This window comes from Callithrix jacchus, chromosome 3 (assembly GCF_049354715.1).
Source record: "Callithrix jacchus isolate 240 chromosome 3, calJac240_pri, whole genome shotgun sequence".
In the NCBI taxonomy this organism is placed as follows: Eukaryota; Metazoa; Chordata; class Mammalia; order Primates; family Cebidae; genus Callithrix; species Callithrix jacchus.
In genome coordinates this window covers 119155966-119179643 of record NC_133504.1, presented here as the reverse complement: position 1 = coordinate 119179643, position 23678 = coordinate 119155966, and the positions used below count along the sequence as shown (strand labels likewise).

General features: G+C 36.0%; 1 protein-coding gene across 2 annotated transcripts in view; it reads left to right on the top strand.

Annotated features, from left to right (window-relative positions):
- BMP2K (BMP2 inducible kinase) overlaps positions 1 to 23678 on the top strand; it is a 148075-nt gene that overhangs the window by 42451 nt on the left and 81946 nt on the right. For both annotated transcript variants that reach the window (XM_035293461.3, XM_035293460.3), the window contains exons 2-3: positions 8909 to 9027; positions 16105 to 16210. In XM_035293461.3, the coding sequence (XP_035149352.2) occupies positions 8909 to 9027; positions 16105 to 16210 (225 nt within the window). The remainder of the gene's footprint in view (positions 1 to 8908; positions 9028 to 16104; positions 16211 to 23678) is intronic.

The window sequence follows — 23678 nt, the reverse complement described above, 5'->3', positions numbered from 1 at the left end:
CTCCCCTCTCTCTCTCTCTCTCTCTCTCTCTCTCTCTCTCTCCTCTCTCTGTTGAATGGCGCGCGCGCTCTCTCTCTCTGTGTGTGTGGGAATGTCGTAAGTAATAGAGAAATATCTTTTCATTGTAAGATAAAGGGTGTAGGTAAGGCAAAAATTCTTCACCCTTTCTCACCCCCACTCTCCTCTTAACAGTCATTATGTATTGTTTTGAGACCTTTTTTCTTCATACTGAAATAGCTTTCTAATTTGTCTCCCAATTCTGATCTTCTTGTTAATCTTTTCAAACAGTGCTTTCTCATTATCTTTTAAATCTTTTTCTTGCTTTGTTTTGGAGTGCTTAAGGTTCTCTTCATTTTATTTCTTGCCCTCTGTTAATTGGAAGGCATATATACTTTATCTGTTGTTTTAGTGGTGGTTTATCCCAGTAAGACTAAAGTTATAATTAAGTGCCTCACCTGTGTAAGAACTTTAGCATGCTTTAACTCCTATCACTGTCATTCTTTTCTCCTGAGAGGATATGATATTGTTCTTATGAAATATTGTTTGTGATTTTACATCTATTTTCACTTTTTAAAAGATCTATAGATTAGGCATTATGCTTCTTGTTTTACAAGTCAGTGTTTACCAGCTGTGATCCTTGTGAATCTTTCTTGTATGTTGAGAAAGAAGGTCTTGTATGATCTTCTGTCTAGGCTCAATTAGTTTCAGTCTGACACACTGTCCTTTAGTGAAGGCCATTTTTTTGTTAACTTGAAAAGTGTTTATTTTAACTTCATTCTAGAGGAGTTTTGCTGGATTTAGACTTCTCTGCAGATATTTTCTTTTAGCATTAGCATTTTGAAGGTGTCATTTCACTGCCTTTTGCTGTTGAGAAGTTAGTAGTTACTTCAATTGCTTTTGTGGGCAATTTCACATTGAGGCTAAAGTTCTTTGTGGGTCTAGACTTATGTGGTGGTTCCAGTGTGACCTTTCTCTTTATGTTGGCCTTTGGCTGTAATCCAGTTTATGGATTGATGCTTTCTTCTTGTTTTTGTCTCCAAAGAATTCTCTTGATTTGCCTCCATGATAATTTTATCCAGAATTTTAAAAACTGCTGTTCCAGTAAAGCCTTTTCTGAACCTGTAGTCTATCATGTTGCTAGAAGCAGAAATTGCAATTTATATTTTAACATGGTCAAACTTAAAAGTTTTCATCTTTTTGAGATTTTTATATCTAAATAAGAAATTCTTTTCTACCCTGAAGTTATACATACAGTCTCCTATATATTTTAAGATGTGGGATGTTGAACTTTAATAGTTATGTCTTTAAGTCATCTGAAATTTGTATTTGATGTGTTATGAGGTAAAGATCAAATCCCTCTGTCTACTCCCATTGTTTTAGCAAAATGTTTACTGTTTTTCTTTTTTTTGAGACTGAGTCTCACTCTGTTGCCCAGGTTGAAGTCCAATGGCACATTCTTGGCTCACTGCAACCTCTGCCTCAGCCCCCCAAGTTGCTGGGATTACAGGTGCCTGCCACCATGCCTGGCTAATTTTTGTATTTTTAGTAGAGATGGAGTTTCACTGTGTTGGCCAGGCTGGTCTCAAACTCCTGACACCAGACTTCTGGTGCCTTTGGGGAAGTTTTGGGTATCAAAAACTTCCCCAAAGTTTTTGGAAGTTCCAAAAATTCCATTCAATTCTGACTCTTAACTGTTCAGAGTTAGCATAGACTTCACAGGTTAAGGGACATAGTCTAATAAGACTACCCCCACTTCAGATACCAGCTCTAAGTCTTGGGTGTCATCTGGACTTCTGATAAACTTACTTGACTACAAATATAGGGGTTCCCTCTGGTTTGATAATTTGCTCAGTGACTCAGAACTCAGGAAATTGCTGTACTTACAATTGCTCTTCTATTAGAAAGGACATGAATGAACAGGATGAACAGGTACATAACACATGGTCTAGAAGGGTTCTGAGTGCAAAAGCTTTTATCCCCATGCCCGGTACACCATTCTCCCACTAAAGCAGTATGTTCAACCAGGAAACTCTGAACCTTGTATTCAGAGTTTTTAACTGAGGTCTCACAAAATAAGCATGATTGATTACATCATTGACCATATGCTTGAACTCGATCTCTAGTCTCCTGTTCACAGAGGTAGGGGTTGTGGGGAAAGGGAAGGGAAGGGCTGAAAGTTCCAACCCTCTGATCTAATCTGTCTAACCTTTAGTTGGTTTTCTGGTGATCAGCCTTATTCTGAAGCTATGTAGGGGCCCCATGATGACTTACCTCGTTAGTATAACAAAGAAATGTCTACTAGGGAACTCTAAGTGGCTTCGAAGCTCTGTACCAGAAATTAGGAGCAAAGATCAGACATATATCATTTCTTATATTATGGTCATGAAGTCAGTGATGCTTTTAATAAACATATAATATACTTTTAGGGCTTTTCCTTCCTAAAATGGATGGAGGAGGCATTCATTTAGACCTTATTTTGAGTGGCTCTATTGAATTGTTACTCTATTATGCAAACTAAACCAAAACATAGAGGTGAATTATGGTGTTCAAAAAAAGGGATGATCTTAGCCTTTATTTTAACACTTTATTTCCAGATACTTAAAAATTATTTTATAGGCTGATTTGGGGTTTGAATAATTTTATTTTGTACTTCAGTTTACACTTTTCTCCACATGGCATGTGGAGACTTGGGTATGGTTAAGCAGGTAAATATAGTCTCCGTGAGTTTTACTGTGTTTATATTAGCTTGTTTATCAAGCCGTGTGATAACTTCCAGTTTTCTTTTTTAGAATGTGTAATTTTTTTTCCCCCTGAGACAGAGTCTTGCTTTGTCACCCAGTCTGGAGTGCAGTGGCATGATGTCAGCTCATGGCAACCTCGGCCTCCCAGGATCAAGCAATTCTTGTGCCTCAGCCTCCCGAGTTGCTGAGATTACAAGTGCATGCCACCATGCCTGGCTAATTTTTTGTATTTTTAGTAGGGACAAGGTTTTACCATGTTGCCCAGGCTGATCTGAATCTCCTGAGCTCAGGTAATCCATCCTTCTCAGCCTCCCAAAGTGATGGAATTACAGGTGTGAGACACTGTGCCTGGTCAAGATGCAGTAGAAAGAGTACTAATCATACTAGTAGTAGTTACAGAAGCTACCACTTATGAAATGAACTGTATTAGTGCTTTGATACATAATCTCATTTATTCTTTAGAATAGTCTTATGAGGAGATCTTATCTCTGCTGAATGTATAAGGAAACTGGGGCTCAGAAATTAATTTGCTTATAGTCACACAACTAGTAATGGTAGAGTTAGTATTTACTTTTAGGTCTGACTCCAAAAGCCTTGTTTCCCCTTCCCCTTGATATGCTGGATTCCAAGAAGAAATTTAGTGGAACTTTTTTTTTTCCATCTTTCATTGATTCATTCATTCATTCAATAAATAATATTGTGTGCCTACTCACTTACCAGGCATTATACATGGAAGTGCTTATTGCTTCAAAACCTCCAACACTCATAATATTCACTGTTAATATAAAAGACAAAATCCTTCTTGTTGATCACTTCTTTGAAATGATTTTGGAATACTCATTCTTCCTCACTATGTAATATCTAGATCTTTTTTGTCATTTAATAATAGGGTATTCTAGTGTATTTTCTGGATATTCTTACCATTACTTACTGGCATTAATGGATTCTAGTGTATTTTCTGGATATTCTTACTTACTGGCATTAATATTATTATACAATTATTTTATGTTGGTTATCTTACTATAATGACTTTGGACATGGAGAAATCTTGAAGCAACTTAAAAATTTTAGGCTAATTTTAGTCTAACTGAAATTTAGAAATTTAGCAGGAAGTATTTGATAAAATACCATTAGTATATAATATGCCCATTTAATAATGTTATTAGCTTAATTGTGCTTATGTATTCATCCCTTGCTTTGTGAGATGACTGGATGTGGATATGGGGCTGAAGCCATTCCAATCAAGGCAAATATGCAATCATTTTCTCTTTCTGGTAACTGTTAGGGTTTTCTTTACCTGAGCCTTCTGAAATTTTATGATGATGAACCTTAATGTAGATCTTTTTGTTCTATGTGCTGGGTATTTGCTTGGTGAGCCCTTTTCATATGGAAACCCATGTATTTCAAGTTTGGGGTGTGTGTTATATCTTTGATATATTTTTTACCCCTCATTTTCTCTTTTCTTTTTCTGGAACGTCTGTGGTTTAGATACTGGATCTATTGGACTGGTTTTTTAATATTCCAATCTTTTATGCTCTGAAAAAATTCTGGAATATTTCCCTAATTTTATCTTCTAGCTCCTCTGTTGAAGCTTTAACTTTTGATCTCTTTATTCTTATTTGTAAAAGTTATTTCTCATTCTCCAAATATCTCTTTTAAAGAACTCTGCTCTTAGTTCATGACTGCAGTGTATTTATAGATAGGTTCTTTGGATGATTTCTTTAGTCCCAGCATTTCTTCAAAGTTCTGTTTTTTCTGTTTGCTTGTTTTAATCTCTTGTTATGTTAAAGGGTTTCTGTGAACGGCTCATCATTTTTTTGTGTCTGTTCTTTTTAAAGAGTGAAGTTCTAAAGTGACGATGATTGAAAGTCCTCTGTGTAAATGGGGCGAATTTCTTGACGTGGGGCTTCACTTTAGTGTGACGATGTAGAAAGCCACTTTTTAATTGTGTGACTCCCACATTAGCTGTATTTTTTTTTCCAGTTTGCTAGAAGAAAAATTGTAATTTCCTTTTGTGACTAACCCTGTACATCTGGCTGCCAGTATCCTTGTAGCTGAACAGTGGTCTTGGGTTGAGGTGGGGAAATTCTCTTTTCAGTAGGCAGACATTTATTTAATCCTTTGTTTTTAAGGACTGCACTCACCTTTCCCTCTCCTCTTCTATTCCCATGCCCCAAAATGTTTCCTGATGTCCCATATATACTGCTAGTTAAACTAATACTGCATAGGGGCATTATTATGGCCTGGCTGTGGGGAATGGGTTAGCAAATCAAGAGGTCTAATTGACTGACTTTAAGTCAGTTTTCCTATTTCCCAGGAAATAGGAACTACTTAGCCCTGTTTTCAGGATTATTTTGTTATTGGTCAGTTTCTACTCCTTTGGGTACCTCTACTTGATCAATTAATAACTATGCCAGAGGAAGTGTAGGAAAGATAGGAAGGATAGGTAAATTGGCTTTATCACTTTTTCATTCTTTTGTGTTATCTTTTTAAATGAATTTGAGGAGCGTTACCAATATGTACAACATCAATAAATTTAAAATGATTTAATTAAATCATGGAAATGACAAATTAAGGCATGGAAAATTATTTGCTTAATAGAAGGAATAAATAATGGCTTACCAGAAGAAGTTACTCTGTAGCAGTATATGCCATATGTTCATATATAGTTATTACAGAGACCTGACATCTCTAGAGCAGCAGTTTCCAAATGAGTGTAAACTATGTTGTCATTATTTTATTACCACTGTTCTACGGTATATAACAATTGAGAAATATCCTGGGTGGCTGGCACTTGAAATTAGATGAAGGATTGTTACCATTTTTCTTAGTTGGAGGAAATTTAGATTGGCTTAACAAAGGTACTCTTTCATTTTAATCTGATTACCTTTTTGTGTGTGTGTGTGGAGACCAGAGGTAAGATTTTAATAAGGTGTTCTATGAAATTATTTCATGTGTAAATCTTATATCCTACCCTTGAAAAAAGCTGGAAGTGGCTAAGAATTATTGCTCTTTAAAGAATACACCTATAAACAAAACTTTGATATTTAGTCATACAATTTTTATAGTTTACGGAGTGTAAAATATACCAATCATTTTTTCAAATTTGCTTTCATGAGTACACATTTATTTCCCATTGTATTTTATCAGATCAATATCTGTCACAATTTTACTTTTATGGGATTTTGAGAACATTTAGAATGCTTTGTAATACCCGGATAATTTCATGTTTGGAATTATAAAATTTAGCATTAGTATAACAACTATGCTTTACAGTATTAAATTGGACCTAGACATATATATGTAGAATACGTGGTTACTGCCAATAATCTGATTTATGTACAGAAATTTGTGGAAAATTGAAGTACATGATAATACAGTCAAATTCTAGGTAGAGGTACCTAAGTGAGTGATGAACATGAAGTTGGGTTGGGCATGAAAGAGTTCTGTGAAAAATAAATATTTAAGAATTTGATAAGCTACAAATTGGTGGCAAATACGACACTCCTCTCTTGAATTACTGTAGTGTCCTAAATAGTTACCTCCCCGTAAGTGCATTCTTCAAACAGAAATAATATTAGCTTATCGATAATTCTGGAAAAGATAGTACTGGGGAAATCATAAGTATTTATTACATTTTATTCTCAAAGCAGATACTATTCATGATCACTATTTACCATGTTTAGGTAGAAATCCTTAAAGTTGAACGTATCTTCTCTATTTGGAAAACTTTATATTTGATAAGATCTATCTAAATTAGGGTTAGTAGAATTGGAAAGCTTTCACTTTGGGAAAGGCTTTTATTAAGAAAACCTACTTGATACTTTTTTCTCATTTTCTAATTCACAGGAGTAAAATCACATTGTTCTGTGGGTGGGTAAGAATAGGTATATAGGATCCATGGTTCCTCTGGGAACTTGGTTCAGTGGCTACATGGTTATGCATCCCATTTAGGGACTCTTTTTTTCCCCCTTCCATCTAATAAGCCATTTAAAACATATACAAAAGTAAAATAGTATAACAAGTAGGGAGATTTTTAGTGCATGCTCTCTTTCTCTCTCATTATGTCTGTGTATCTATATCAAATATATAAATGGGGTCCCCATTTAGACCTGCTGATTCAGACTTAGGGCCAGAACTTGGAAACTATTAAAGATAAATTCATACACAGACCACTTCAGGCAATTCTGATGCAAAGCTCTGTTTTAGGAAAGCATTGTTACAGGGGAATAATCTAGACCTAGATAGATAAGTGTCTCAAAACAAATGCTATTTGAATGATTTCTCTCAGCTGTACTCATACCACCTTCTTATCTAGATATATTCTTTCTTTCCACATTTTCCTGAGATTTTAAAATCAAATAAAATATGGTAGTTTAAGTGGCCCTTTCCATTAGGTCTTTTACTTTCTGGCTTGTTAATGTTTACATATAAAATTAATGCTAAATGAGTTTCTTTTAAAGTAATGCCCTGAATTGTTAGAGATTTTACCTAAAGTACCAAACATCATCATCATCTGATTTATTCCTAGAACTGCCTTGTGGGGTGGTTGATTTGATTTCCCCAACACGATGTATATGGAAATCCAGATCTACAAATGGGAAGTTGTGCAGTTTCTTGTAACTGCAAATGGAAGATGTAGAGAATCTGGAAAGAGTGTGTACTGATTCTGGAGTTTCCTAGGACTTGTATTAGGCTGCTCTCACACTGCTAATAAAGATGCATCCAAGACTGGGTAATTTATAAAGGAAAGAGATGTAATTAACTCACAGTTCCACATAGCTGGTGAGGCCTCACAATCATGGCAGAAGGTGAATGTGAAGCAAAGTCACATCTTATGTGGTGGCAGGCAAGAGACCTTATACAGGGGAACTTCAATTTATAAAACCATTAGATCTTGTGAGACGTATTCACTACCATGAGAACAGTATGGGAGAATCTACCCCCATGTTTCAATTATCTCCACTTGGCTCTGCCCTTGACATGTGGAGATTATTACAATTGATAGTGAGATTTGGGTGGGGACACAGCCAAATCATATTAGAGCTCTTTTCCCCTATGATGTATTTCTAATAGTTTACTTTTTTTTTTTACAACTTTGTATTGACCAGAGTGCAGGTGACTTCTTATTGCTCAGGATGCTGCTTTCTAAAGGCTATCAAATTAATGAAAATGACACACCATTTAAAAAAACAAGTAATTAAGCTATAGCATGTTCTGTGTCAAATTTTAAAAAGTTATGGTGGAAATCTTTGTTTAGATGTGACAGAATTGTTCTTTAGAATACCTACCTAGCTATATGCTTCAGATAAGATGCTTTCTCAGCTACAGTTAACAGAATTTCCATATAAATCATGGCTTAAGTAATGAAGACATTTACTATGTGAGTTTTAGAGGGAGGTGGTTACTATGTGAATTCTAGAGGGAGTCTTATTCTGTAGGCCAAATGTCTGTGTTTTAGGTCATTTTCTTTCTGATTATTTCTTCTATTATGGCCACAGATGACTGCATTAGGTCTAAACATCATAGGCAACAAAAAAGCAGAAGAGCAGGGTCTTTTCTACCAGTCTCTCTCTTTTATCTGTGGAAGATCATTCCCTGCAACTCAGACTGACTCTACATGTTCAATTAGTGAGAACTGGTTACATATCCAATTCTAAATCAGTTACTGGTGAGAGGAAATGAGATTCTTATGTGATGGGTTTAGAAACAATGTTGGTTCATCTTCTCGAACTGGAGGAGGGAAGCACCTATCTGATCCCATTGATGTCTCATATTAAATAACATCAATGTTTTGTCATCCAAGAGGGAGAGTCTGATACGTAGGCAATCACTTGTATATACCAAACTTTAGTAACATAATTGTGACATTTTTTATTATACTGTATGAGAGATATTCCTATGCAAAAGATAAAATTTTAGTCTTTTAGCCTTTAAGAGAGAAACATCTACATTTGAGAAGCATGTTTTCCTCTAAGTACTACTTCATTATTGGCTTTGGAAGCCAGTGTTTTGGTGTTTAATCTACTAGTAGCTTATTGCACTTATTTTTGTCTTGGGCGCAGTCATTGTTTATTTTCCTCCAATAGTAAGTTCCACAATGATGTTACATGATTTTGGCATTTGTTTCTGTTTCTTTTAAATTAGTTGGTGCTTTGTTTTTTTAGGTGGATTCTCCACAGTTTTCCTTGTGCGTACTCACGGTGGAATCCGATGTGCATTGAAGCGAATGTATGTCAATAACATGCCAGACCTCAATGTGTGTAAAAGGGAAATTACAATTATGGTAAGTGAAAAAGTAATTCTCTTTCAGAAATTTGGCGGTTTTTTTTTTTTCCTTGAGATGGAGTCTTGCTTTGCTGCCCAAGCTGGAGTGTAGTGGCATGATCTCAGCTCACTGCAACCTCCAACTTCCAGGTTCAAGCAATTCTCATGCCTCAGCCTCCCGAATAGGTGGGATTACAGGTGCCCACCACCACACCTGGCTAATTTTTTGTGTTTTTAGTAGAGATGGCATTTTATCATGTTGGACAGACTGGTCTTGGACTCCTGACCTCAAGTGATCTGCTTGCCTTGGCCTCCCAAAATCCTGGCATTACAGCTGTGAGCCACTCTGCCTGGCCTGTTTTATTTTTTTCTGTAACATTAACTAGCTTTTATGAAAGCTGCTTATTTATAATAATCTTTGAAGATCATTAAATTAGAAGATAATCTGGTAATTTGTAGTATAGTCATCCCTTGGTTGGGGATTTGGTTCCAGGACCCACTACAGATACTAAACTCTGTAGATGCTCAGGTGCGAGAATATGCAAAGCCCTTATGTGTAAAATGTAGTATTTGCATGTAACCTACACACATCCCTATGTATACTTTAAAGCTATTCTACTTTCTTTTTTTTTTTTTCTTAAATACATTTTAGTTGCGGAGTATTTTCAGGATAGAAATATTTTCAGAGTTATATAGTAAATACCAAGTTTGTTCACCATCCTGCTTAAGAAATTAAACCCAACTTATGCTATTGGAGCCTCTGTGTGTTTCTTCTCCACTGTATCCCTGTACAGGCAAACCTTGGAGATATCAGTTTAGTTCCAGGACTACTCCAATAAAGTGAACGTTGCAACAAAGAAAAATTTTTTTGGCTTTCCAGTGCATACAAAAGTTATGGTTACTCTTTTTATCTGCCCCTGTGTTAGACCAATGTTTCAGCTGCCTATTCTACTTCTCTATCAAATTATTACTCTGAGGAGGACCTTTCTCTGCCCCATTGCTGAACATTATGGGATGTACATTGTGTTCTTTGGTCTGAAGAAATGATGGTTGGCCCTGTAAATCCATACTCTTTCTTTTGTTCTGGCTTTTTTATGGCATTCTGATTATTTTCATCTTCCACTGCATAAGCAAAGCCCACTCCAGAGTCAGCATCTATTCCTGTCAAGACCTGTTCGTAGACCCCTGAGGGCTGCCAGCATCAGTCTCACTTGCCAGCTATGTTCAGGGCCTTCCCTTCAGGGAATCTCATCCATAGCCATTGGCAGTCTCTGTCTTGCTGACACTTATAACAGTTCTTACCGGCATTATGAGCCTGTGAAGGTACAAAAGGAATATGTCTTCATTCACCCCATGTCTACACTGTTTCAGTATCCGTATGTGCACTCATTTCATGGACCCAGATGGACACCTCCAAGGGAGCACATGCACAGACCTGCTTTCTGATTCCATTCACCTTCCCAACCTGGAAGGGAGTTCTTCTGATGGGCACTGACTTGTTCTACTTTAATGCACCCCTCAAATTTCCATAGGTTTTGTGGCAGGCCATTGATCACCACCTGTGAGTCACTAAAGAACTCAAAACACAGGGACCTCCACCACTGTTCATTTCTTCCATTACTGCTAAAAAAAAAAAAAAACAAACTGCATGTAATTCAGCCCACCTCACTGATATGTTTTTACATTCTTTGATCCAAGTAGCAGTCATCCAAACAGAATGTTGTCCATCCAATTTGGAACTGCCGTCTGTAAACCAATTAACTCCTTATTGGTCAATTAAGAGCTGTTCATAGTACTGTCCAAGTGTCAGTAGAATCCAGCTGTACCTCACACAGTTCTAGGGTCAGTCCTAGGGATAAAGAGGCTCCCTGCTTAAGAGTATTTCCTCCTTGCATTCCCCAGGTAGCATGAGAGGAAACCCACCCTCAATCTGGGTGGGTACCATCTAATGAGCTGCCAGCATGGCTAGAATAAAGCAGGCAGGAGAAGATGGAAGAGCAGACGTGCTGAGTCTTCTAGCCTTCATCTTCTGACAGACCAACTTAAAAGGTTCCCACCACCCACTCTTTAGGTTCTATTAATTTGCTGAAGTGGCTCACAGAACTCTGGGAAACACTTTGGGGTTAGTGGTATATTTTAAAGGATATTGCAAAGGATACAAATGAAGTGATGCATAGGGTATGAGGTGTGGGGGAAGGGTTTCAGAGCTTCCTTGCCCTCCCTAGGCACATCTCTAGGAACTTTCACACATTCAGCTATCTAGAAGTTCTTTGAACCCAGTCCTCTTAGGTTTTTATGGAAGCTTCATGATGTCAGCATTCCTTCCCTTAGGGTATAGTGCAGGACTCTCTCTGGGGAGAGTTTTAAGATCTACAATCAGAAGGGTGAAAGGAGGGCAGGAGAGAGATTCTGTTTCCTGAGGGCTAAGATACCCAACATTATAACAAAAGACTGTGACTAGGGCTTTGGGAGTTATAAACCAGGAACTGTGGACACAAACCAACATAGAGTATCATAACACCACAACACTACACTGTAGTCTATAAATGTACAATAGCATTATGTCTAAAACAATTGTATATACTTTAATTTAAAAAGACTTTCTTGTTAAAAAATGGTGATCATCACCTGATTTGATGTTGAAGGCTGCTGACTGATCAGGATGGTGGTTTCTGAAGGAAGGGGTGGGGGTAGCTGTGGAAGTTTCTTAACCCATTTATGCTGGAGGTTGCAATTTTTTGAATTTTGCGTGAGTGAAAAATCAGACCTAGGCGATGACATTGAGTAGGATATAAATAACTCCCACATGCTTAGCATTCCAATAATGGAACAGTAGGCATAAATGGGTTTTCGACACAGTGAAGTTTGCTACATCAGTTAACTTTACCTTTTATGAAAGCTTTTTCTGTAGCTATTTGATAGCACTTTATCCACAGTAGGACTTTGGGTTTTTAATTTACTTTGCCCAGATTCATCAGAGAAATAATTATTTATGGCAGCTATAGTCTTAAGAAATATAGGCAGGGTGTGGTAGCTCATGCCTGTAATCCCAGCACTTTGGGAGGCCGAGGCGGGCAGATCATGAGGTTAGGAGTTCGAGACCAGCCTGGCCAACCTAGTGAAACCCCGTTTCTACTAAAAATACAAAAAATTAGCCAGACATGGTGGTGGGCACCTGTAATCCCAACTACTCAGGAGGCTGAGGCAGGAGAATCCTGTGAACCTAGGAGGTGGAGGTTGCAGTGAGCCGAGTTCTTGCCATTGCACTCTAGTCTGGACTACAGAGTGAGACTTCGTTTCAAAAAAACAAAAGAAATACGTTTTTTAAATAATAAGACTTGAAAGTTAAAATTACTGCTTGACTCTTGGGCTGCAGAATGGATGTTGTGTTAGCAGGCATGAAAACAATATTAATTTCTGTCTTTTTTTTTTTGAAATGAAATCCTGCTCTGTTGCCCGGACTGGATTGTGGTGGTGCAACCTTGGCTCACTGCAACCTTTGCCTCCCAGATTCAAGGGATTCTTGTGGAACAGCCTCCCGAGTAGCTGGGACTACAGGCAGCTGCCATCACGCCTGGCTAATTTTTGTATTTTTAGTAGAGATGGGGTTTCACCATGTTGTCCAGGCCAGTCTTGAACTTCTGAGCTTAAGTGATCTGCCCACCTTGGACTCCCAAAGTGCTAGGATTATAGGCAAGAGCCACTGCATCCAGCCAACAATATTAATTTTTTTGTACATTTCCATCAGAGCTCATGGGTGACTAGGCACATTGTCAATGAGCAGTAACGTTTTGAAAGGAATCTTATTTTCTTAGCAGATTTCAACAGTGGGCTTAAAATATTCATTAACCATGGTGGAAACAGATGTGATGTCATCAGGCTATTGTTTTATTTATAGAGCACAGGCAGAGTAGGTTTAGCATAGTTCTTAAGGGCCTAGGAGTTTTGGAATGGCAAGTAAGCACTGATTTCAACTTAAAGTCACCAGTTGCATTAGCCCTTAACAAGAGAGTTAACCTGTCCTTTGAAACTTTGAAGCCACGCATCAACATCTTCTCTTTAGCTATAAAAATCCTAGATGGCATCTTCTTCCAGTAGAAGGCTGTTTTTGTCTGCATTGAAAATCTGTTGTTTAATGTAGCCACATTCATAAATGATCTTAGTTAAATCTTCTGAATAACTTGCTGCAGTTCCTGCTTTACCTAGTACTTACATGTGCTGGAGATGACTTCTTTCCTTAAACCTCATGAACCAACGTCTGCCAGATTCAGACTGTTCTTCTGCAGCTTTCTCACTTCCTCAGCCTTCATAGAATTGAAGGCAGTTGGGGCTTTGCTCTGGCTTAATTAAAGCTTTGGTTTAAGAGGATGTAGCAGTTGGTTTGACCTGTCTAGACCATTAAAAACTTTCTCTATGTCAGCAATAAGGCTCTTTTGCTTTTTTACCATTTGTATGTCCATGGGAGTAACACTTTTAATTTCCTTCAATAATTTTTCCTTTGCATTCAAAATTTGGCTAACTGGTGTAAGAGGCTTATGTGTTGTCCATCTTTGGCTTTCCATGTGCCTTTCTGACTAGCATAATCATTTCTAGCTTTTGATTAAAACAAGAGTTGTGGGACTCTTCAACATTGTAGTGTTTTATGACATAGGGAATCCCAAGGAGAGGGAGCCTGAGGAATGGGTAGCCAGTGGAACAGTTAGAACACAGATTACATTTATTGATTCAGTTCACTGTGTTATATGGGCAAAGTCTGTGTTGCCATACACCAATTAGAATAATAACATTAACCATCGCTGATCACAAATTATCATAACTGTTGTTATAATAAAGGCAAAGTTTGAAATAGTGTGAGAATTACCAAAATATGACACAGAGATAGTGGAAAAATAAACTAAGCCGCTGGAAAAATGGTGCCTATAAACTTGCTTTATGCAGGATTGCCACAAACCTTTCATTTGTATAAAATGTAGTATCCACAGAGCATAATAAAGCAAAGTATCACTTTAAAAAAATGTAGCACAATAAAATGAGGTACACCTTTACTGTTCTCCTTATCCAAAAAATCGTACTGTCCTGAATTCTGTGTTTTTATTCCTTTGCATTCACTGTATGTGTTTCTGTTCACAAACAATAGTTTTGTTTTTCACTTTTAATATCATGTTCTAATGTTGATTGTTTTTCTGTGAATTCTGCAATTTATGGCAAGGCATCTTTCAGCAAGGGAAAACCTCTTTTTAAATATTAGGAAAAATGAAAAATAATAGGCCATTACAAACTGCATGACTCTAACTTAACTAGCCTAAATAGTAAATATACATATATATATATAGTTAAAATAAAAATTTTCTTCTTTATTAGGGTTGCTTATGCTCTAGATGGCTTCCTGTTCTTGTTCTTACTCCTTGTTTTCCCATTTCTCCCCTCCTCTTCATCCTCTTTTCTCTTCTCCATGGTTCGTTGAATGCTTACATACAAACACACACACAGGTGTATATATATATATATATATTTGAAGACTGTTTTGTTGAGGTGAAATTCACATAATTATAGCATCTTTATTTTTTATGGCTGAATAATATCCCATTATATGTCCGTAACACAATTTATCATTCATCTGTTGATGGAGTTTAAAAAATTATTTTATGTGCATTAGGGCTGCATTCTATCTTTTGGCTATTATCATTAATGCTGCCATGAATACGTGCATACATCTATTTGCTTGAGTACCTGATTTCAGTTGTTTTGGGTATATACCTAGGAGTAGAATTGTTGAATCATATGTAATTTTATGTTGACTATTTTCCATAGCAGTGGAACCATTTCATGTTCTAAGGAATGTATTTTTCCATGTTCTTGCCAACACTTGTTATCAATGTCAGTCCTACTTATCCACCTGCTAAGAGAGGGATTTCTTATTTTGTATCAATGTTTTTACTAACACAAATATTACAATCCTTTTGTTAGCAAATAAGTGCATTTGCCAATAAGTGTATCTGACTTTTTTGAATTCTGCTTTTCTCTATTTCTTAACTAGATTAGAGATGATTAGGCTTTGACATTTACTTTTTTAAAGGTAAGGCTATTAGCTAGAAGGGTGAAAAGATTTACCTCATGATAATGGCAAAGCTTAGACTAAGTTCTCTAACTTAAGTCCAGATATTACAGCCTTGGACTGTTGTGTCGTAATTCTTCTATTCAGTAGAATTTGTATGATTTTGAGGCATATAGTATATGAACAGTAGCACACTCAAATCCTATGCTTTTGAAATTTTTTTAGGGAAATTAGTTCTTTAGTGTGGTCTATCAACTTTTTTGATGACATCCTCATTATGTATACTTGTTTATAAATAATTCACATGTTCAATGGCCCTTAGCCCTTATTTCAAATTACATTGCATAGTTAAAAGTAAGTTTATTGCTAATGATATTTGATGTAAATTTATTTTAAATAATATTTTTGATAGTTGTTTTTAAATTTTCCGGGAGAACAGAGTAGATTGTTATTTCTCACCTCATTGTATGCAGATGACTATCTTGTACTAACTAGATGCAAAAGTTTCTTTTCTTATATTTATATTAGCATTATCTTTGTGGTTTCTTTTCAGAAATCTTTTTAGCCATTTGTTCATTTTTTTAGGTTATTTAGTTAAAAGTGCATGTATCTAAATTCATGTAATAGCTACACATAAATTGCAGTATGTTGCAGGCAAAATAAATGAGCATATAATTGTTAATAAATATTAGAGGTTAATTAAAAAAATTTTTTTTAGATAAAAACAAATATAAAAGTTCTAATATTTTCAAGGTTTTTGTACACTTTTGGGAACTATTACTTTTGAGTGAACCATTTTCACAGTTTAATTTAAAAATAATATTCATATTTGTCTGTTGGAAAATTACAGTCACATGCAGGTAAACTTTTTATTGAAACCATAGGAGCCTTTGCTTGGTTGAAATATGTTAGATTCTATACTTGTGTTTAATTATTAATTTTTGCAATTCTTTAAATACTATAATTTAGGCTTCAGACCATTATTAATGCTATACCTCTAAAATGTATATTTTCCAGTTTTTATTTCTTTTTTCTTTCCAGAAAGAGTTATCTGGTCACAAAAATATTGTGGGTTATTTGGACTGTGCTGTTAATTCAATTAGTGATAATGTATGGGAAGTCCTTGTCTTAATGGAATATTGTCGAGGTAAGTATTTTTCTGTATTTGTACTATAATAAAAAACTTCTTAAATGGGTTGCTAGGTATCTTTGTTATTTCCAGGGTAGCTACTAACTTAATCTAGTCACTTATTGTAATCTTAGCTTTCATTATCTAATTAGGAATATTGTTAAAACATTATTCAAGGCTGCACTCGGTGGCTCAGTGGCTCATGCCTGTAATCCCAGCTCTTTGGAGGGCAAGAATCACACAGGAGATGGACACCATCCTGGCCAACATGGTGAAACCTCGTCTCTACTAAAACTACAAAAATTAGCTGGGTGTGGTGGTGTGTGCCTGTACTCCTAGCTACTCAGGAGGCTGAGACAGGAGAATCGCTTGAACACAGGAGGTGGAGATTGCAGTGAGCTGAGATTGCGCCACTTCACTCCAGCCTGGCAACAGAGCGAGACTCGGTCTCAAAAAAACAAAAACAAAAACATTATTCCAAACCTAGTCATAGTTGCTGCAGTTATGATATAAGCATGTAAATGCAGAATGAGAAAAGTGGTATTGAGTTTAAAATAGGAAATCTAAGCAGGTACAGAGTTACAGTTCTTTCTCTCCATAGAATTCTCTGGTAATCGAACCAAGAAGAGCATAATGTGTCAATATTAATGTTGTAAGATTTTTCCATCACACTCCTGTGTTATCATAAATATTAAATTTAACAAATTTAGAGGATGCATTTTGATCTGTAGACTTTATAAACCTGTTTTATGTAGTTTCTTGGTGTTCTTTTGTAAACATTAGAAGATAGAAAATCACATTTTATTTGGACCTAGTGTGATATTTTAAAATAAATATTTATTTGTATAGCATACCTTAATCATTATCATAATAAAAAATTCCTGACATTTAAAAATTTTAATGTGTGGAAAGGTGGAGGCAAATAATCTATTTCCTACAAACTTGCAAGTTATATTTGGCACTTGTAGTTCTAGGGAGCCCTGATTTGCAATTACATTCTCTTGAGACAGTAATTACTGTTCTAGAAACTCTTACAGTTTCTCGATGGTTGAGGAGGAAGAGGGGGATGTTGGTGATGTTAGAGAAAATAACTTGTTTACTGCAGTCTTTTAAGGAGGGAAAGATAGGGGAAAATGAAGTCAATCACTGTTACAATGCCTACTATGATGTATTTGTAACTTATTTCCATGCACAATATTTAACTAACATTTAACTTTTTTTTTTTGAGACGGAGTTTCGATTTGTTACCCAGGCTGGAGTGCACTGCGCCATCTCGGCTCACCGCAACCTCTGCCTCCTGGGTTCAGGCAATTCTCCTGCCTCAGCCTCCTGAGTAGCTGGGATTACAGGCATGCACCACCATGTCCAGCTAATTTTTTGTATTTTTAGTAGAGACAGGGTTTCACCATGTTGACCAGGATGGTCTCGATCTCTTGACCTCGTGATCCACCTGCCTCAGCCTCCCAAAGTGCTGGGATTACAGGCGTGAGCCACTGCACCTGGCAACATTTAGCATTTAATTGAGTTTAACAAACTCGATTTAACAGAAGAGAGCTTGTGCAGGGGAACTTCCCTTTTGAAACCCATCAGATCTCACGAGACTTATTCACCATCATGAGAACAGCGAGGGAAAGACTTGCCCCCCATGATTGTTTGAACAAAGAAACTCAACTGTTTTTTTTTATATCTTATCTTCTCTGCTATAAAGTACTGTAATCTCTTTTAGGAGAAGATAATTCATTTTTTTCTACCCCATTTTCCTGAATTCTAGCATTTATAGTGCTAATTCTTAGTTAGATTAGAGTTTACTAATAGCCCTTGCCTACTTGTAACTTTTAAAAGATACTTAAATCACACAAAATCATAACCCTGGATAAGTTTAATTAATTGTCACTTAGAAGACATCTTAAAAGGAGAATCAAATAACATTCAAGTTTTAGGGGCAAATTTTATTTTAAAGTAGAAGAATGATCATATTTGTTTTTTGAGGAATGCATTGTTTTGTTTTAAAATTTTCTTAGAAATAGTTATCCAGCCTTCAAATCATCAAGCTCTGTGGTATATGAAATTGTAAATTTTTATCAAAGTAATTTATGTATATGGTTTGAAAAGTCAAATAGTTCTGTTAAGCTGTGGCTAAATCAGTACCCTCCTGCCTCATCTCTCTTCTCAGAGGCAATGTCTTTAAAATATTTGAGATGTTTCTTCTCATATTTACTTTCATATTTCTACACTGCATTATATAAAAGAGTAGTTTTAGTGATTTCCTACAGGTACAAAAGAGAAAGGGCTTAGAAAAGGGAAGTATGTAATTCTGGGCATGAGGAGGCTATTGAAAGAAAGTTTTCTAGTACTATTTCTGATTTTCTGTTTTAGATATTGTCTCTAAGAAAAGGTAGGGATTTTACTTCTAGTATAGATACTCTTAGGTTTTGGACTAAATCAGTGTTTATTCTACCGTTTAATGGTGATTGTAATTGTATTTTCTTATACTTTGTGTTTTCCTGGAGTTAGTAATTACCTTGTTTTTCATTTGCCTGATTTTCTTCATGTATATTAGTATTTTAGACCCACATTTTCCAATAGAAGTACAAATTATTATAAAGTATGTTTAGACATTTTTATATTTTTGTTGATTTTGTTTTATCTTCCCTTAAAATCCTGCTTAAGTTTGAACAGCATTTGGCTGTCATTCTAGAAATTACTTTTGCCTCCCTTTTATCTTGGATTCCCTGCTACTTATGCCTCTCCTTTGTTTTCACTTCCTAATTTGGAAGAGTATGCTTTTCAGTAGCTTTCTAACTGGATTTTTTGGAGAAATGGTTTGAAACCTTGCCTATATAAACATATCTTTATTCAGGGCCTACATTTGATTGTGAATTTAGCTGGCTAAAACATTATATGTTGGAAATAATTTTGGTCTAGAATTTTGAAGACATCATTCCACTTTTTTCTTAAGTGTTGTTGAGAAATCGATGTTACTGTGATTGCTTAATTTTTCTATGTGACTTCTTATCTTCATGGACACTTAGTTTGACTCTTTCCTTTATCTACAACATATTGAAATTTCAAAATGTATGTGCCTTAGTGTGTGTCGTTTTTCTGTATGCTTTTTATGGGGCACCTAGCGTTTTTGTCTTCCATTTTCTGTTCTCTCTTACTGGACTTCTCATATTTCTTAAGATGTTTCAAGCTTTCTAGATGGATAATCCTCTGATTTTCTTTTCTTTCTTATTTTTTTCTTTGTTGGAAACATTCCTCTGTATCTTTTAGCTTTTCTCTATAGAGATATACCAAACAAGAAATACAAAATATATTTTGTATTTCTGCTATATTATTTTTAATTTCCAGGGACTCCATTTTTTTTGAGACAGAGTCTTGCACTGTTACCCAGGCTAGAGTGTGCAGTGGCACCATCTCAGCTCACTGCAACCTCTGCTTCCTGAGTTCAAGCAATTCTTGTACCTTGGCCTCCCGTGTGGCTGGGATTACAGCTGTGCACCACTACGTCAGACTAATCTTTTACATTTTTATTAGAGACTGGGTTTCGCCATGTTGACCAGGCTGGTCTTGAACTCCTGACCTCAAGTGATCTGTCTACCTCGGCATCCCAGAGTGCTGGAATTATGGGCATGAGCCACTGCTCCAAGTTTGACTCTTTATTGTTCTCTCAGTGTTCTTTGATAAAATACATCATACCATGCTATGAGGAAAAAATACACCTTGTTCTTGTTTTAGCTGCAAATCTTTTGTTGTCTGTAGATAGTAATTTCAGTTTGTTCATTTTTTCTCTCTTTCCACCTCTGCTCTTTCTTTCTTTTTGAGACAAGTTCTCACTTGTCTTCCACACTGGAGTCCAACCTCAAACTTCTGGGCTCAAGTGATCCTTCTGCCTCAGCCTCTTGAGTAGCTGGGATTAGAGTCGCACACGGCCACCAATTTTTTAATTTTTAATTTTTTGTAGAAACAGGATCTTGCTTTGTAGCCCAGCAGGGAACTCCTGGTCTCAAGAAATCCTCCTGTCTCAGCCTCCCAAAGTGTTGGGATTAAGGGCAGAATTACTGTACCCAGCTAATTTTAGTTTTTAATTTTTTTCTTTTCCTTGATGTATTGGTTCGTTTTCACGCTGCTAAGGACATAACCAAGACTGGGCAATTTACAAAAGAAAGAGGTTTAATTGGACTTACAGTTACACGAGGCTAAGGAAGCCTCACAATCATGGCAGAAGGCAAGAAAGAGCAAGTCACATCTTACATGGAGGCAGCAGACAAAGAGAGAAAGCTTGTGCAGGGGAACTCCTCTTTTTAAAACCATCAGATCTCTTGAAACTTACCATCATGAGAACAGCATGGAAAAGACTTTCCCCCATGATTCAATTACCTCCCAAGGGGTCCCTCTCATAACGTGGGAATTCAAGATGAGATTTGGGTGTGTGGACATAGCCAGACCATGCTCTTTCTTTTTTTGTTCAAAGTTTTCTTTGGATATTTTGCCTGCTAAGGTTACTTACTGCATGTATTACAGGTTAGTTGTACCCTCTAAGTGGGCAGTTATTTATTCAGAGAAGAAATCCAGAAGGCCTGAATGGAGTATGCTCAATTTTCTGAATGCAGTATGCTCAGTCTCTTTTCTCAGATGAATCAATAAGATAAGCTCAGGGACATTGGTTTTTATTATGTAGGAATAAAACTGTATAGACAGTAGAAGAATATGTGACAGAGCCCATATCCCCTTCCATGGTTTTAGGTATCCAGTGTTTATGATGATCTTTGTCAAGTGTAATCATCTTTTGTCTTTGTAAATTCATGGTTTGGTACTGCTTTATTTGTTAATATTTTGATGCCTAGATTAAAGATAAATTATATCCTTTAGGTCTCAGACTTCCAGAAGTCAGTATTGGTATTTTGAGTACATTTCTATTATTTTATGAATAATTTGTAAATAAATTATGAAAATTTATAAATGTTTAATGTATGTTTTTAGGAAGTATTCTGTATAGTTTCCATGGATTATATATCTGTTAGTATTTCCTTAATTAAAAAAAAATCCCAAAACTCAATAGCATAAAACAACATTCATTTATTATAGCCTGTGTATCCATGGTCCAGCTGCTTTCAACTTAGCTTGATATGGTGGCACTGCAGATTTTGGCAGGGCTTGCTCACATGCCAGTTGTTAGCTGGGATTAGTTGGAATATCTCTGCTTCACATGTTCGTTGTCCTCTTTCTGGCACTATCAAGCTGCCCTGGGGATGGTTTTCTCATGTGGATGGTAGAAACACAAGAAGGTATGTGAGGTCTCTTAAGGTCTAGTCTTGGGACTGGGACACTGACACTTTTACCTTTTTCTGTTGGTCAGGGAAAATCACATGACTAAGCCCAAATCAAACAGCAAGAAATTTTCTCTGCCTCATTTACTGGGACAAACTGCAGAGTTACATAACAAAGCACATGTAAAAAGTGAAGGTTGAAGATTTGGGACCAATAATGCAATCTACCACAGATAAAATTGAATAATCTTGTTGCATTAACCAGGGTTTTCTAGAGGAACAGAACTAATGGGATATGTGTGTGTGTGTGTGTGTGTGTGTGTGTATACACATATACATACATATGAGTTTATTAAGGAGTATTAACTCACGAGATCACAAGGTCCCACCATAGGCCATCTGCAAGCAGAGGAGTGAGAAAGCCAGTCTGAGTCTAAAAGCTGAAGCAACTGGAGAGATGTTTGAAGGCAGGAAGCATCCAGCATAGGAGAAAGATGTAGGCTGGGAGGCTAAACCAGTCTATTCTTTTCAGTTCTTCTGCCTGCTTTTTATTCTGGCTATGCTGGTAGTTGATTAGCTTGTGCTCACCCATATTAAGGGTGGGTCTGCCTTTCCCAGCCCATTGACTCAAATGTTAATCTCCTTTGGCAGTACCCTCACAGACACACCCAGAATCAGTACTTTGCATCTTTCAATCCAATCAAGTTGACGCTCAGTATTAACCATCACACTTGTAAAAATAAATAAGTCACATTATTAAAATTTAAGTGGAATACTAGGTTGCATTTATGGTTTTTTAAAATTGATCAGTAATATGTGTACTCAGATATGGAGGTTGTTGAACACTTTTAAGAGGTTAGAAAAATGTTGACTTTTTAATGTTAGTGATGACATTTCGCAGAGTATAAAAAGCTTTTGTTTGGAGATGATACCTCTTTGGAAAATATGGAAAGCGTTGAGAGTTATAGGCACCTCATTTTAAAAGACCATTAATATATAATGTTTGATTTCCAAATCTGATTTTTTACCTTCTTTTAAGCTTTATTTAATTTTCAGAAAACTGATATTGAGTAATGAAATTTTATTTCATTTGAAATTTAACCAAATACAGTTTTTAGTTTTCTCTGGGGACTTGTTTTTTGTGATTCAGGATTCCTACTTCAAAGGTCTCTAGATTGAAGAAAGAGAATTAACGTTTTTTTAAAGTTTATTCTGCTTCTTATAATATTGAAAGTTTGGAAGAGGTGTAGTGATTTCAAGGTTATGATTTCCTTATGTATAATGCGATATTTCATGAATGTGAATGAACACCGAGAAAGCATTTTTTAATCCTATTTAATTTTTGGTTAAAACCAGCTTGTCTAGTTTAGAATAGACAGGGAGTATGCCAGACAAGGGAGTGGAAGAAGTTGCTGCATGGTCATATGCCCCAGTCTTCTGAGATAATCTGAACAAATTACACTTGAGTCTTTTGAAAGTTGGGCATTCATAGGTAAAATTAATGTTCTTTTTGCTTTATAATCCTATGAGAAAAATATTCTCAGAAAAGAAGACTGCTTACACAGTAATAATAAAAGGAATGAGTATATATGTACCTTCTCATAGATTATAAAATAGCAAATGTTTATTTATCTGAACTTGTTAAAGGAAAGTTGCAAGTTAATGAATGCTTTATGTTTTTTTAAATTCCCATACTCAATTTTTATTAGACTGCTTTCTGTATGAATCATATGCTTACTTGCATTATTAAAATATAATGATGATTAATCTTTTGTTAATAATTATTATTAGACTATCAATTTCTATATTGTAATATATACCTTTCTCAGGGCTTAATGGTATATGTGTGGCAATTTGATTTTAGTTGATTATTTTGGTCCATTATCTTTTGTCTGGATAGACTTTGCCTCCTAACCGATTTTGATTCCCTTAACGCTCGAGATTTTTTTAAAAAGTCAGATGAGGAAGTTTCTTTGGCTTTCAAGATAGAATCTAAAATATGGCTGATCCCTGTCTGCCTTGCCAATTTCATGTCACCTTACTGTCTTCTCAGCTTCCTAGACCATATCAGCTTTCTTTAAGTTGTAAAGAAAATCATATTGGCTTTCTTTGAGTTGTTCAAAGTAATCAAGCTCTTTCCAAAACTGATGGCATTTGTATATAGTACTCACTATTGCTAGTATATTGTTCTTACAAGTCTCTGCCTGGTTGGTTCC